The sequence below is a fragment of the Stylophora pistillata genome, chromosome 9 (assembly GCF_964205215.1).
Source record: "Stylophora pistillata chromosome 9, jaStyPist1.2, whole genome shotgun sequence".
NCBI lineage: Eukaryota > Metazoa > Cnidaria > Anthozoa > Scleractinia > Pocilloporidae > Stylophora > Stylophora pistillata.
The window spans coordinates 31,525,183-31,541,365 of NC_142527.1; the positions used below are offsets into that span (position 1 = coordinate 31,525,183).

The 16,183-nt window shown below is 39.3% G+C and overlaps 1 protein-coding gene and 1 pseudogene across 2 annotated transcripts; one reads left to right on the plus strand and one right to left on the minus strand.

The window, feature by feature from the left end:
• Positions 1 to 1,648: 1,648 nt before the first annotated feature.
• Positions 1,649 to 4,498, minus strand: LOC148724306 (tachykinin-like peptides receptor 86C). Its single transcript, XM_088732110.1, has one exon. The coding sequence runs from the start codon at positions 4,214 to 4,216 to the stop codon at positions 3,218 to 3,220; it is 999 nt and encodes a 332-aa protein (XP_088588236.1). The 5' UTR covers positions 4,217 to 4,498; the 3' UTR covers positions 1,649 to 3,217.
• A 4,806-nt stretch (positions 4,499 to 9,304) lies between these two features.
• On the plus strand, positions 9,305 to 14,271 carry LOC148724307 (uncharacterized; annotated as a pseudogene). Its single transcript, XR_015992081.1, has 3 exons — positions 9,305 to 9,478; positions 12,485 to 12,640; positions 12,954 to 14,271. The product of XR_015992081.1 is annotated as an uncharacterized LOC148724307 (transcript).
• The last annotated feature ends 1,912 nt before the right edge of the window (positions 14,272 to 16,183 follow it).

Sequence of the window (16,183 nt, forward strand, 5' to 3'; positions counted from 1 at the left end):
GACTTCAAAGGCCCCCAAACAAACTTTGAAAAATTTTATTGTGGGTACCTCTCACGATCTGACACCTGTCAATTAGAAAGCACGTAAGAGCAAAAAGCGCATGTACACTTTCGGAAAAGACAACGCAACCGGCCGGTTTGCCAAACAAACTCAAGTTCATTGGCTATCGCGACATTTTTTTCTACAAACAGTAAATGATCTTACGGAAAGTGTTATTCACCTCCATCGACGATTGATGTACGAATATTAACCTCTCTGCTCAGTCAGTAAATGGCATGAAAGTAATTGTAAGTAAATTCAAATGTATGTTTGGAAGTTGCGAGAGTTTGCTCGTTTGTTTGCGTGTGTAAATCTGGTCTTTCTTCAAACGAAAACTCAAAGTACAATGAGACACTTAAACTAAACCCAAAGAAATTTAATTCAGCTTTTTACCGTTTAATTTCTTCGCTTTCTGTTGTAAAATCTACGGTACAAATGTTCAAATTGAATGAGGAGACTTGCAAAGACTTACCGAAAGCGTATTTGTAGTGGAGCTGAAAGCTTGCTCACCGTTTACCAACAAGCAAATTCATTTGAAAGAAATCAGATATTAAATCAATGAAAGTTCACTCGAAAAATTCAGTTATAAAGAAATACCTCACTTTTTAACTTTCTCAGTTGAATTAGTTTTTTTGAAGGATTAAAATCAATTCCAGACGGTTGTTAGGGCGCGTGTCAGCCCATTTTTGACAATTTGCCATCACATATCATTTCGAAACCAACATTCTGAATCGTTTATCATTCAGCTTCCCATATTAACCCTTTAACTCCCATGAGCGACCAAGACAGAAACTCTCCTAACAATATCACCAGTACAAAAATCAAGCGGACAAGTATACTGAAGAAGGAAAAAATTATAATCAGGGGATTCTCAGTAGATCCAAAACCAAATTCTCCAAACTAACATCATTCAACAATTGGTCCATGCGTCAGCGTGCGTTCATCGAGAATTAAAGCACGGGGGAAGTTTGGAGAGCGCGAAAGATGCGTAAGAGTTGCTCGAGGCGCAGCCGACAGCAACTCTATCTTCTTGAGCAGCTAACAGATGAACCGATTGTTTTGAAGCATTTGCAATGCTGTAGTTTATGTAGAAACGGCAGAAATTCCCTCTTCTACGCTTCAATGCGTTGTTTACTTTGTTTCGGAAAAGTATTTCGCTGTGCTTCAATGCTCTCGCCTCAGATTGGTCAAAAACTGACAGGTGAATTCATGCATACAGATCTTCATCAGCTTCTTCGCTTGTTACCATGTTTAGTTTAGTTTTTTTGCGGAAATTTTTCCCCATTTTTTTAATGAAAATGCTGAAGTCACTCGCGAGAAAAAAAATTTTTCACAAGGCATTTGTCTGCTGACGTCATCAACGCGCGCAATGGGAAATTGAAGCACTCTCGCGCAATTGAATTTGATTGCACGAATTTACAAGCCGTTATGAAAGAACTGTCTGGCAGACAGTAAGGAAATTGCTCATGAGTTCTTGGGAGTGAAAGGGTTAAAGTTGACGCTGAAAGTGACCAAGTTAACGTTTTAACTTCTTGAAGATCATTAGTGGTACAGGACATAGGTATTGGCCAAAAAAAAGAAGGAGAAAGAACGACAGGAGAAAAAATAATACAATTAAATGATAGATTATTTTTATACTCTTTTTTTGATCTCTTAACTAAAACAAAACTACATATTATACTAATGCTGAATGTTTTGACAACAAATATAAGGAGCAGCTTCTAAAAGTAGTAGTTAATAATACGTATATACGACGCTTAGGAGTGAAAATATTGATTTGCATTCAGTACGTATGAAAGATAGTTCTTTTCAGAGGATAAGGACAATAGTTATCATTATATTAAAAAAATATTAACTCGAACATTTAGAGAGGTAAGGAAGTCGCTCGTTCGGTCAACATGATGATCGGATTTCTTAATGGTTGGAAAAAGACACAAATTGTCGTGGAGTGACTCAGTCAGTTTGGGTTGGGGAGTCAGTTCATAATGATCATCAGGTTAAATATTAAGCACTTCTTTTTTTCCTTAAAAAAAATTAGATTGTGAAAAATGGCACGATCATATGCCTTAACTTCTTTAGAAATGATTTGGGCATGTGAAGAAAAAGTTTAACAATATGAACAAGAATGTGCGCCTTGATTTTTCTTAAGTTCTGCCCACGTCTTGGGCTGGCTACTGGTGTTGTCTCTTGTAAATATATCCAAGAGCTTAACTTGAAGAAGAACAGGAGTACTTGGCTGTATGCGAGCCCCCGAGACTAGCTGTGCTATTTGTGGGTAGTGGTTGATTATGTTAAGTTAAGGTTAACGCCATTAGAATAAAAGAATAAAGCCATAAAAAAAATAAAGCCCCGCTTTGCCAAGAAAAAGTGATCATATATAATAACAGAGCAATTTGATGTACACCCCCCAAAAAAAAACTGCCAGTAAGACGCTGTTATGGCACCCTTCCCTCCCCTTGCCCTTATTTAGTGACGCAATAAAGTTAAAGCGATGTTTATGTACAAGGCTATCCAAAACGACACTACAAAACCAAGATACTCATATGTTGGAAGTGAAAACTGTTTTTTTAACACACTGAATAATGCTACAAGATGACGGTTATTCGAAAATCTTCAAGTTATATCAAATTAGATTGTCCTGTAAGTTGCAACCTCAAAACAAATTTCTTACTAAGTAAGAAAAGCGAGAAAAAGAGGTATTTACTACATTTAACTCTGAGCACCTATATGCTCACATTCACTTGACCGAAATATCGAGTGAAAACGTACCCTACCTCAATTCATACTATAATCTCCATTTAATTACGCTAAGTTCCTTCAATGAGTTTGAAACAGCTAAATCATATGGACCCTTAATAAAAAAAATATAATTATGTTATGCTGCAAATTTAGGAAATTATTGACTCTATTGGCTGCAGGTTGAAGCTTAAATTCTGGGAATAAATTATAAAATTCCTCCCTAGCTGTATAGCAATTTCCTCATCAGTTAGTAAACCCTTTAGCTGACACGTTTAGAAATTGTATCACTAGATTATCGTAATGAAGGGGGTACACCACGTGTCCCAATAAATGGAGACAAAGCAATGAATGGGTTAGGGTTGCTGACTTTGCTGAATTTCTCACACTTTTTAATGAGATTTGTATCTACAATAGTCAGTTTGGTTTAAATTTCTCCATATTAAACAGAAGACTCAACCTGTGTTCCAAGTGTAAGGAGATTAGTTGTCGCCGCTGTCTTCTTCAAAGGCACTCGTCCTGCAGGTCGACTGAATTTCTTCTTTACCATTCGGATAAACGCCAGGCGGAGCCTTGAGCTCAAGAAGACGTACAGCCAAGGGTTTATGGCACTGTTGCCATGGCCCAACCAGTAGCAGAGGTACATAGCAAAGGGAGGCAATGGCGGCGGATCTTTTATCACCTGATACAGCTGAAAGAATTGCGTGGGTAGCCAACACACGGCAAAAACAGCGACAACGATGACAAGCATTCTGACCACTTTCCTCTTGGCGATTTCCTGTTGCCTCTGATTTTGAGACAAATAATTCCCGGGAACTTGTCGGAACCACAATTTATACGCGGTTCTAGCGTACAGGATGGATGTGACAATCAATGGCAAAAAATATTGGACTGCAAACAAATAAACGAAAATCCCCCCACGAAATGTGTTGCTTTCTTTTCCCAAGATGTCAAAGTTCCACCCGCAAATATCCCTCTCCGGATTAAAATGCGCTATAATTAGAATTATAGACATTAAAAGCATCGAGAGAGTCCAGATGATAGGTGCAGCGTACTTTGCCTTGCGAATACATTGAAGGGGGCGGAATGGGTACAGAATCGCCGTGTATCTGTCGTAAGCCATGAACGCCGGGCAAAGAATCGAGGAAGCTGCAATGACCATTGCGACAAAATAGAAGCCTCTGCATGATATTTCCCCGGCCACATTATGAACTATAAGCCATTTGCCGCCATTGTGTAGGTGAATAATGGAGTAAGGCATTACAACCAGCGTCATTAACAAATCAGCCACCGCCATGTTTACGAACATAGAGCTGGTCATTGATCTCACTACCGGTTTCTTCCATACGAAGTAGATCAGAAGCGTGTTCCCAGCAAAGGCAATGACCATTGTTACCACGTAGATCACGGTCAAACTTGCTGTCGTCTCGTCGGTTACCATGATGAATCTGGATATATTATTTTTTTCTGTTATTGAAGGAAGGAAATCGAAACGAGATGAGATTCAGAAGCGAGATTCAAAGTTTGTGAATATGTGAAAATCATATATTTGAACTGCGGTTAAAGCAAATGAGTATGGGAGCGATCTTCGCAGTAATGAACACTACTTAAGCCGTAGCGAGAGTAAGGCCTGGAAAAAATTCAGGCCTGTACAGGTGCAGCGCTCTACCAACTGAGCTAACAAGCCAACTGAGAGCTGGTCATTATGTTGATTCGTAATAAACCCGTGGAGTGATGAGTCTGCGTTTGTGAATAAATGAAAATCATATATTTGCAACAAGCCAACCGGGAGCTGTTTTACTTTAACCGCAGTTCAAACCGCGCGTTCCCAGCAAAGGCAACGACCGCTGTTACCACGTAGATCAAGGTCAAAATCACTGTGGCCTCGTCTGTTACCATGATGAATCTGTATATACTGTTTTTTCTGTTATTGATCTCAGACGCGAGATTGAGAGAAAAGAATAGCTTCAGCTTGATGACTTACGAATACCTTGAACTTGATTATATACCCGCTTTTCTTTTTTCTCGAGGTCTAGTGGAACGGTAGGATATCTTCTGTACATCGAGCGAAAAGCGAAGGCAAACGTCATTTCCAAGGAGCAGATATATGAATTGCCTGGTTGTTCATTACGAGGGTCAAAAGTTGACAAAAGAGAGCCATGTCCGGTTTAGGGAAGCGACATCTAATTTTGTAAATAGATTATATTCTAAGGTGAAAAGCTCATCTTTTCCCCGCTTAGAGAATAACAAGTTGCAGAGGCTAAGACCTCATTTGATCTTATTTCGCCAATAAAGGCGGAACCTACATCCTGTGCTTTTCTTTGGAAATGCTCGATTCCGGTCAAAATATAACAGGGGGAATAGGATTACTTTACTCATTTTCATACCACAAAAAGTACAATAAATCATTGTCTAACCTGTAAATAATTTTTTTATCTTTCGCAAAATGCTGAACAAGAAATCCATTATCTTAACCCGTAAATGCTTTTCTTAGTGTTAGTTAGAAATTTTGATTTATGTGAGTTTTCGTATGACTTTGTTTGTTTTAAACAGGAAAAAATCATAGACCATGTTTTCTTCTTCAGAAAAGAAAACTTCGTGTGATATTTATTATAATTGTCTGTCTTGTCTATTTATGATTCGCAGATTTTCAAACGGAACTCGCCAGGCCTGTGAAGGCAAGACTGATAGTCATCGAAACTTTTTGTTATTAACAGGATCAAATAAGTGTTGCTTAATATTTCTTTGTTTCTACCAGCTAAATAGATTATGTGGTGAAAAATCTTTTTTTCCGGTGAAGCACAGTAGCATAAAATTCTTCTGTATCATCTTTTAGTTCATAATTCTGTGAATTGCAGAATCATGGAAATTTCTGGAAAATATGATATTCTGAAATTTTAACTACTTGAACTCAGACTGTAGATTGCTACGCCAAGTGAATCTACACCCATGGCGAAATTTGTTTTCCCAAAAGCTTTTCATAGTCTCAATTTCAAGCTAACAGCAGGGAGCGCCGCTGATGACAGTAATGACAAAAGGAGGGCGGAGGGGTGGTGTTCTGTTCATTTGTGTTTTTGTTTTTCTCCTTTTTGCTTTACGTTTCACAAAGCTTTTTTTTTAGTAAAGAGAAGCTTTTCCTAAATCTCATAGTTTGTTAGGCGTCCCCTCATTCCTTTGTTGCCATAGCTATAATTAACCACAGCATAAGTGAAAAGCAATTTCCGTGGAAAATTTCTTGTCGTGTATGAAGCCTATTTCAGTTCAAAGACTTCTGGGGCTAGACTTATACCAAAGGGCATTCGTAAGTAACGGTATCTTCCTAGGGGTGTCCAGAAAGTGGTTAGTTTACTGCTCTCTTGGTCAAGGCCAACTTGATAGAATCCATCTTTTGCATCGAATGAGCTAAAGATTCTGGCTTTGTTGAGGTCTGGTAAAAGCTCTTCCAATGCTGGCATTTGAAATTTGGAACGTTGTATGGCAGAGTTCAGGTCTTTTGGGTCCAACAGATTCGAATCTTCTGAGGTTTGGCAACTATTACTATACTGCCGATCCACTCTGAGGGTTCTACCGCTTTCTTGATAATGCCTTTCTCTTCCAACTCTAGAATCTTGTTCTTAACTTCTTTTTGTAGTGTAACTGGCACGCGATAAGGGGAATGTTGCATTGGTTTAAAATTCGGGTCAAGCACAATCTTTGCGTCTCCAATATGTCCTAGTCCGGTGAATACTTCATGATACTTGGTCAACAGTTCTTCCTTTGACAGAAATTTTTGTGTTGGGGTCTCACTTATCTGACGTACATTCTCGGGAACGCTGACATTTAGGAGAACGAGTTGTAACTTTTCACAGCTTTCAGCTTAGAGCAAGGGCTTAGACTTGTGTTTTATTACTTGAAACTTCAGAATCTGTCGTTTGCCATTGTCTCTGACATGTAAGTCGCACTCACCAACTGGCTTTAAAGTTGTACCACCAAAGAGCTTCAGCTTAACTGAGGAGGTGTTCATGGGTGGATCTCCTAACTGTGTGATAGCTGAGAGGCCATCCAAGCTCATTACATTACATGCAGCTCCAGTGTCTAATTGACATGCCAAGGTTGTTGTGAAGTCTTCTTCAGCTGATTTGCAGAATTCTATATCTGCAAGCCTCTGTTTCGCTTTAGTTTGGACTAGAGACACAATTTCCACTTGCAAACAGCTTTCACCCGAACTGTGGTCCTCGTCTTCTTCGAATTGTTGTACCTTCTTTGATGATCGGCAAACAGACGCAAAATGGCCTATTTTTTGACACTTGCTGCACGTTTTCTTGAACGTGGGACATTCTGTTTTTCTTTCATGACCTTGTTTACGACCACAATACTTACAGGTCGGTTTGGAGGATCCTTCGGACCTCTTTTATTCAGATTTCTTCACTGAATTTGACGATCTTCCTTCATCTCTCTTCTTACTACGACTTCCGTAGCGGATTTTTTTGTCACTGAACTTCTTTAAATTTGCTGACTTGTTGTCTCCAGCGCCTGCTATCGTCTTGATTTGCTGCGAAGCGATTTCACTCGTAGTGCACATTTGAATGGCTTTCTTCAAGTCCAGGGATTTTTCTCTCAAGAGTCTTACCTTGTCACCTTGATTCTTTAAGCCAATGACGAGCCTGTCTCTTATAAGTTCGTCTGTAAGTGCACCGTATTCACAGGTCGAGGCTAATTGTCTTAAACGTGTGACATAACTTTGGATGGTTTCTTCCCTTTGCTACACACATGTATTAAAAACATACCGTTCGTATACTAAACTTCTGCTGGGCTGGAAGTAGTTTTCCAACTCACGTGAATTAAGGAATGGGGCAGAATTAAAAAAGGCTAAAAGTTAGGAAAAAATTGAAAAAATAATATTTAAGCATTCGTTGATCTTTCTTTTATAAAAAGCTTACTAATCCACGGGGAAAGAAAACGTTTCTGTGGGTCACGTGACGCAACCGTTCTTCAGTGCTTTAATTTGGCGCCATTTGTCTCCGTTCTCTTTGGTTCAAGTTTACACCACTTTTTACGGCATCAGATCACGGTTAAAGCATCCAGAATGGCCTTCTATGTTCTGTGATTTTGAGCTTAATCGGGGAATCCGGGAAAATGCCGTTGGCTAGTGTGAAGTTGTCATTCTTTTTTCGATGAACGGCAATTTACTCAATTATTGGTGTCTCACGAGGCCATTTGAGATGGAATCTAAAATCCCCGATTGATTGCTGGTTTCTTACAATAGCCTTCTGGTTTTAGAATAGAAAAGCCGTCGTCTGAACGATGGTAAAGTGGTGTATCCAACGTTTTTAATACTTAACTAGCAGCTCGATGTGTCCGCCATATTTGAAAGCGCGGCCTAGACTTCGGAAAACTAGAACCGAGAGAATGTTCTTGCTGCTATAGCAACAAAGCCTTTCCAAGATGGCGGACAAGATTGCAGTGGAAGGGTCATAAAGTTTGTAAGTTGTTTTTCTCGTTTCTTTTGTGTCATTAAGGAGGAACTTTGCTGAATGAAAACATTAAATTTATTTATATGCAAAACTGGTATTTTTCATCTCTATATACTTAAATTTGAGACGTAGTAAAGAAGTAAAGATAACAAGATTTCGACCCTCTGAACGAAGGACAACTTTCGTAATAAAAGAAATATTAACTGTCTCTCGGAGTTTTGCGCGCACTTCTGACTCCTAAAAGCTTAACTGCTAGTAGAATAATAGGATATCATGTTCCTGTTCTAAATTATCTTTCGAGTTTTGGCGCAATGTTCAGATAACTTGAGTTTTTTTTGGAGTAAACATACGCTTCGATCTTGCTGAATTGGTTTCAACGAAACACCTTCAGAATTACCGTTTTACATTGTCTGAAGGAATTTAAAGGCTTATCAGCTGAAAATTCAACGTCTTTTGCCACACGAAGGATTTGAAGAGTCGCTAACTTGAAGGAAAAACATCGCGGCTTTTATGGCGGGATTTTTTTAACTGTGGCTTCGCGAGTGTAGCTGCAAGGAGCAGTGTTAATGATGAGAATGGGAAGGTTATTTACGACAAGGGCACTCGTCTACAGAGGTTCTTGAGTACATTTTCTGAAAACAAAGAAGCTTTTGCTGTTTCTCAGAACACATTCGACAAAAGGCTGCACGTACTTCTTAAAAACTTTAAAAAATGGCGCGGTGAAAGCAAGTCAAAATACTTACATCACTTCAGTTCATTTGCATGGAAATCGCTGTCAGCTCTTATGAAGGGATTACATTCTATCTCGAACTGCCGGGAATGCCAAGTGAATCATCTGCTTTTTCAGACACAATTCCCTCTGAAAACTAATCGACTAAAAGGAGCTGACTCAGTAGCTACATCCACGAAAGAAGCAGGGAATTTGACAAAAACAACTAAGGCTGTAAAACTTTCAAAGAAGGCCATTCGGGATACTGCAGAGAGCATCTATTTGAACATTAATGAGCCATTCAAGAATCTCTACAATATCAACCTTGCTGATGCCTTAACAAAGGTACCTGAAATTGCACTAACAAATGCAAAAACTAAAGTGCAAAAACAAAAGGAAAGAAGAGAAACTGCTAGGCGATTCAAAAACAGTGCTGAAGAGCAGTGGTCGAAAGTTGACTGTGACACCATGCTTGGAACAAGACAGTCATTTAAACAGAGAGTTACAAAGAAAATCTCTTTATTTTGAGTCCCATGAAGAGGTAGTCTCCCTCGCAGCCGTTTTTTTTGGATGTCACGCAACGCTCCCCTAAAAGAACGGCTGCTGACAACTGAACTACATTCCTTTCTCCGAATTGGCCAATCACAGCTCGGGTTCCATTTTCAGGAACCTTTTCGCGCCAGACTCACCTTTTGACACTCGTCCAATCAGATATCGTTTTCTATCGCGATCCTCATGTGGAAATTACAAGACAAATGGCGGTGCTTGAAGGAGCTTTTCGCAAAGCGTCGTCAAAGTTCAAAATTTTCGAACTTAAACCTCACCAGAAGCTTGCAATTAAAAAAGTTTTAGTCGAGAAAGAAGATGTTTTTGTTAAGTTGCCTACAGGATCCGGGAAATCGTTAATATATCAAGCACTCCAGCTCGTGTTTGACCATGTTACCGATGAAAGTGGTCATATTTCTCTTTTGTTTTTTGTTTTCTTTTTATCCGCTTTGTTTCTTTTCTTTTTTTAATTTTTTGCTTAATTTAGTTTTCTTTTTGTGAGTTAATCGATTCCCTTTTTATTTTTCATTCAAAATTTTTAGAAGTAGTAAAGAATCCAGAAGCGTTAAAAACGAAATGCATCATAGTTAATTCAATTGGCAGGTGCTGAGAGGAAAAACATCCAACATGGTCTTTTTAATAGATACGTGTACTAGCGCACTTTGAGTGTCAGTCCCTTGACAAAAAAGGAACCACCACAAAATTGCAAGATATCTCCCAAATATCTACATATTTTTAATCGTTTCTCTATTTTTACCGGCGCTGCTTTTTTTTTTTTCTTTCAATAAATTTTTTACGAGGAAATGCTTCCGTGAAACATTTGAACGGGCCAAAATGATGTAACTCTGACGATCACTTAGACCTAAATTAATGCTAATTCATGAAGCATCAATTACAAATAGGGCATACAGAGCCAAAGTACTTGGTAAAGTTTTGCCATACAGCGAAGATTATACTATCGCTATCATCATCTAAAGTTTATCGTAGCCATCCCTAGACCGGAATGCCTCTCATGTTATCAGAATAATCTTTAAAAGAATCATCGAAAAACGAAGACGGAGCACAACAATGGAACAGAAAAACTCTGAACAGAAATAAAATGGATGATGATCACCATCAAAGATTAATTATACACAGCACATCATCAACAATTTATCAACTGTATCATACAGAGATGAATCATGTTTTACTCATCCGAACTATACCAGAACAAGAAAAAGAAAATGATGATACCTTTCTCAATTTGTCTCTCTGCCAATAAATCGATCTTTTACAAGCAAATTGGGGAGTCGCGAAAAATAAAACTTCGTTCCTTGATGATAAGAAAAACTAAAAGGGAGAAGATGACGAGTATTTTGCATAAAAAAATTTATTTGTAATCCAATTACCATTTCCCATTAAATTTTTCAGTTAATTTACTTCGAAGCAAGCCAATAAGAAGACAAGAACATCGTGGGCCTGCAACCATCTGGTTTAGCATCAATTGAGTCTCAACTAAAAGCGGTTTATTGAAACAGTTTTTCCCTTCCAAACAGTTTTGAGTTAATTGAAAATTATTTTAAACTTGCTGTTATAGCTTATTGTTAACCTACTTTGTGTTTTGATCATTATCTTTGGTTGACACCGCTTTATCTTAAGATATCCTTGTTCCTTATTTCCTAATTAAAATGCGCAAACTGAAATCTACTGTTGATCTTCATTTGCAATAATATTGCCACAGAGAAAAGATCTGTTTCGACGTCGACACAACTCGGACTAGTCTCCCTCGCAGCCGTTTTTTTTTGGATGTCACGCAACGCTTCCCCAAAAGAACGGCTACTGACAACTGAACTACATTCCTTTTTCCGAATTGGCCAATCACAGCTCGGGTTCCATTTTCAGGAACCTTTTCGCGCCAGACTCACCTTTTGACACTCGTCCAATCAGATATCGTTTTCTATCGCGATCCTCATGTGGAAAACACAAGACAAATGGTGGTGCTTGAAGGAGCTTTTCGCAAAGCGTCGTCAAAGTTCAAAATTTTCGAGCTTAAAGCTCACCAGAAGCTTGCAATTAAAAAAGTTTGAGTCGAGAAAGAAGATGTTTTTGTTAAGTTGCCTACAGGATCCGGGAAATCGTTAATAGGGAGTTTAAGCAAATCAAGCACTCCCGCTCGTGTTTGACCATGTTACCGATGAAAGTGGTCATATTATTGTTATTGTTGTTGCGTTGTACCAACGTGCGGAAACACTCGATAATTCGGGCTGATTTCCTGTACCGGTGATAAGAAGCCACGAACATAACTAATCGGGTTCGCTCCAGCTAGCAGCGGACTGGCAAATGAAGAAGTACAAGTAGTGTAGGAGACGTTGGCCGACCTAAATTGCAGTGTTCTCGAAGCTTCGCCCGGTTTGTTGACGACAAGCACGCGCCTTTTTCCTCCTGATCTCCATCTGTAGGTCGAAGCAAGCGTTTAGCCCTTGGCCTAGATTGAAAGGCGTCTTGTATTTCCTTTTGATTATTGATGTAATTTACTGTTTCTTATATATTCTGACTTTTATAATCTGTAGTAACCTCTTGAAATAGTGCGAATAAAGAGTTTCAGTTCAGTTTTTAGCTTCTACTTTCTCAGTTGCTCGCTGAAACTTTAACAACCGCTCAAACAATCTAGCGTTTGTGTCGTTGGCGTAGCAGTTGACGTCTATGTTAAGCGTAGATTCTATAATTTAAACGAAATTGTGAGAAGTTTTCCCAAAAATATATACTCTATCATTACCAGGGCACAACGATGAACATGTGAAACATTTCGAGCTCTCATCGACAAATTTCTCAGTGTTTCCCCCAATATCCACATTTTCGCGTGAAACCTTACGTCATTCAGACTTTCTGGTATGTGATTGGTCTGTTCAATAGACCGCGACCAAACCGCAAGGACAATGACAAAGGAATGTAGTTCGGTTGTCAGTAGCCGTTCTTTTGGGGGAGCGTTGCGTGACATCCAAAAAAAACGGCTGCGAGGGAGACTAATGAAGAGGCTAAAAGTCAGACTACGAAGAGGAAAGCACTCGAGGAGGCAGGCCTTCGAAAGGTAAAGCGTCACTCTCCAGATCCCAGTTCCCTTGACTTTGACAAAGATGGTCTCCTACAGGAAGTAAATGCAATGAAAGAGGGTGATAAGGTGAGAATAAACTAAATAAAGATACTTAAAACAGTTGGAATAAGTGAATTTTGTTTAAATCATGATAGCAAATAACTTCACTGCATACATGTATGCATGCTATCAATAAACTAACTGTCCCCTCTCTGGCCAAATGACCAGAATTACTTCCATTCCCCATCACTTTACTTTTCAAATGAAAAGATAAATAATAAAATTATAGTGAAAACAAAAGGTTGCATATTTGCATCTTCAATATTTAGTTCACAAACATTTGTTTGTTTTAATTCTGTTTTGAAGTAGTGATTGAAATATTACTTCCCCTTATTTACAGATCAATTTCTCTGCACTGGCTAAGAAATATGGAGTATCCAAGAAGACAACAGTAGAAACATGGTGGTGAAAGAATTTCTTAGCAAAAATGGCAAGAATTTGGAAATCTTCAAGCCCTTCAGAAAAAATAACCCACTTCCAAGAAGGCAGCTCAACAAAGCCTTTGGAGGGGAGATCACAACACCAGTGCCTCGCACAGGTGCAGCCATAAGAGAAACTCTAAGAAAAAAAATTGCAAATGGGGAATACCGCTTGGGTGAGATTATAGCTCCAAAAACCTACCAAAAGCTAACATTGGATTCCAATGGTACTCTCAAGAAAGAATGTTTCACAGTTAGTGGCAGAAAAATACCTCTACTAGAAATCAGGAAAATCTTTTAGCAGAACATGAGGAAATGGGTTTGGTGAGAGACCACTCAGAGGCTCATTATGAGGCAATGACGTACGAAGAGCTGGAAACTCGCTTGCAGGAAATTGGAGAGTTAAAAGAGAAGCCTGGTGGTGAGACAACAAGGGAGGAACTGGTTAACTCGCTAAAACACTGGGAGCGAACTCGACACCTGATGATCTGGTCAGACCACTCAAGTGTTATGAATCATGGCCATATCCTCTTGACGGTAAATGCAATTTATGATCCAGCATTTTATTACACATCTCAAGAGCTTGAGGGAAAGGATGTCCAGGAAATGGTGGAAAAGACACAAATTTACCTTATGGCAAGGTGTAGAGACACCATCGAAGATCAGCTGTTATACAGTGACACCCACCTGGAGGACATCCAACAGCTCACTACAAAGATCACCTCTTCCCACAATGTATTCATCAATGAAATCTGTCGCATGTTCCATGGTGACCATCCATCACAAGAAGTTGAGAGTGGGGAGCAGTTGGGTGGAAAATTTGGCTGCTCTGGTTGCACTATGTCATCAACACAGTACTCTGACCACATAGCATCACTAAGAGCCCCACAAATCACCTTAGAAGAGCCAAGGAAGAAAGTCATTGCAGGTCCAGCAGGCAAAGAAAGGAGGAATGGAGGCGTGCAACCTTTCCAACAAATGAGTAAGGATGACATGATCAGAGAGTGCAAAGGCCGAAACCTTCCAGCAGATGGTTTGCTAAAACCAGCCTTGCAGAGCCAGCTGAGGGAGGAGCTTAAGGGCATTCAGCGGGTCCCTGCACTGTGTTTTCCTGATCAAAGTGCTGCAATGAAAGACCTTAACTTAACCCAATATGAAATTGTGCCAGTAGAACCCCTCCATGATCTCAAGGAGCACATAAATAACATCTTGAAGGAACTTCCCAAAACACATGTCTAAAACATTGTGCCCTTATCAAAAACAATATGCACTAAAAACATTTACCAGATGAGGGTAATTTTTACCCCAATTGACCAATCAGAGTGCTTTGTTTGTTTCAGTTTCCCGCCGGGTAAAGTTTACCCTAGTGGGGTAAACTTACCATTAGCAATTCGCTCGTTAGAGCCCTTCTATGGGCTGTATCGACGCAAAATAATTACATTCTTTCGATTGTGCCTTCTTAGAATCGAATTTCGCGATTTGGAGTTGAAAAAGATGCAAAACCGATCAGCTTATATCTAGGATGGCGCGCTTTTGGATTTGTCGGGATTCGAAAATTGACACTCCTTTGTTTGCAAAGTCATGTTTGTTTTACCTCTATGATAAAATATTGTTGACATGAAGGTGTTTTATTGACAGGTTTTACGTGACAAGGGTCGCTTTCCATTCAACAAAAATCACGGGTTCAAAATGTCGGTATTTTCGCTGGCCGAATGGAATGCGCCCGACCGTATCTAAGAGGGTACACTAAAAACGTATTCCTAAATTTTCGAAAACTTATCGCGGAACTTTTCCCGTTCCATTCGATTTCTGACCGGAAATCTCGAAAATTTTGGTCAAATGGAAAGCGCCCACCGTGACACATGTAATCGTTAACCATCTTGGTGACACATGTAATCTTTAACCATCTTGGTGCCACGTCACGCTCTGAAACCTGCTGAGATGTTTGTTGATTCCACGAAAGAGGAATCAACAAACATCTCAAGATTGTCACTGTAGCCTAAACCATTTTTAAGTTCTGGAATTATTCTAGTTCTAAAATGTCATATTCTCCATTTTCACATTACCCAAAATACCTTGCGCCTTGGGGGGTAACTTTGGAGCCCTAGTTACAAGCAAAATGGCGGCTCCAACCAAACAAACGGATTTAAAGCTACCAAATTGTTATAAAGATGCTTCTAAACTCACGAAACCAAAGCTTAAGGAAGTTTGTAGAGCTCTCTCTGTAGATTTTCGTGTACGGCACTTTCTAATTGCCATTGTTTTTTACTTCCTTTTGTTGACTGCTCGGACAATAGTCGAAATAATAGAATAACTGGTAGTTTCAATATCAAAGTGGGTGCCGGCGTCAGAGCTTGAAGGAAATACTGATAAAACGACTTGAAATTAACGGTATAATACGGGTTGGTGTGGCTTTTTAAAGTAGAATTACGATTTTTCCAACTTGTTCAGTTTTAAAGGGCTTTTGTGGAACAACAACAGAGCTCCCCCAAATTTTTTTCTTGAGTTAAGAAAAGAACGTTTACTCCGAATGGCACCATTTTTGACTAACACTTCACTGCTGCTGAATGCACTGAGAAAAAAATATTTCCATGAAGTAGTACTTGATCGATATCTTGGCAACTCCACTCGCGAATCGGCAAAAATTGTTCGCATAATAGAGCAGCCAAACACAAAAATCTCTTGTCCTCTAAGAGTCATCACTAAACCGTTCAAGACCTTGATGAATACTTCCACAAGCAATTTAAGACATCTATTTTAAAAACTCATCTCGTCTATCGTGCCCTTGATTTCGAGCAGAGCGGGACGGCTGTCTACCGATATTTCCACGTGCATTCTACGTGTGTCATTACAAACATCCCGGATATACAACACGCAATCGACTGCGCATGTCTCCGATCTAACATCTTGATGAAAACAATATACCTTCGCGGGTGTCTTTCTCTAAAGAAATTGTCAACGCACTGTTTGAAGCGTAACTACCGTAAACTATATTTATTGATGGAAAGGTTACGAAATACGCTATCCGAAAAAATTGTTTTGTTAAGGTTGATCTTGTTGTGGAGTTTTTTCGATTAAAAACTTGTAAAACAGACCGCCGATGGGAACGCAAAGGCGTCCTGCTGAGTCTCAGGAGACTCTCGGCAGAAAC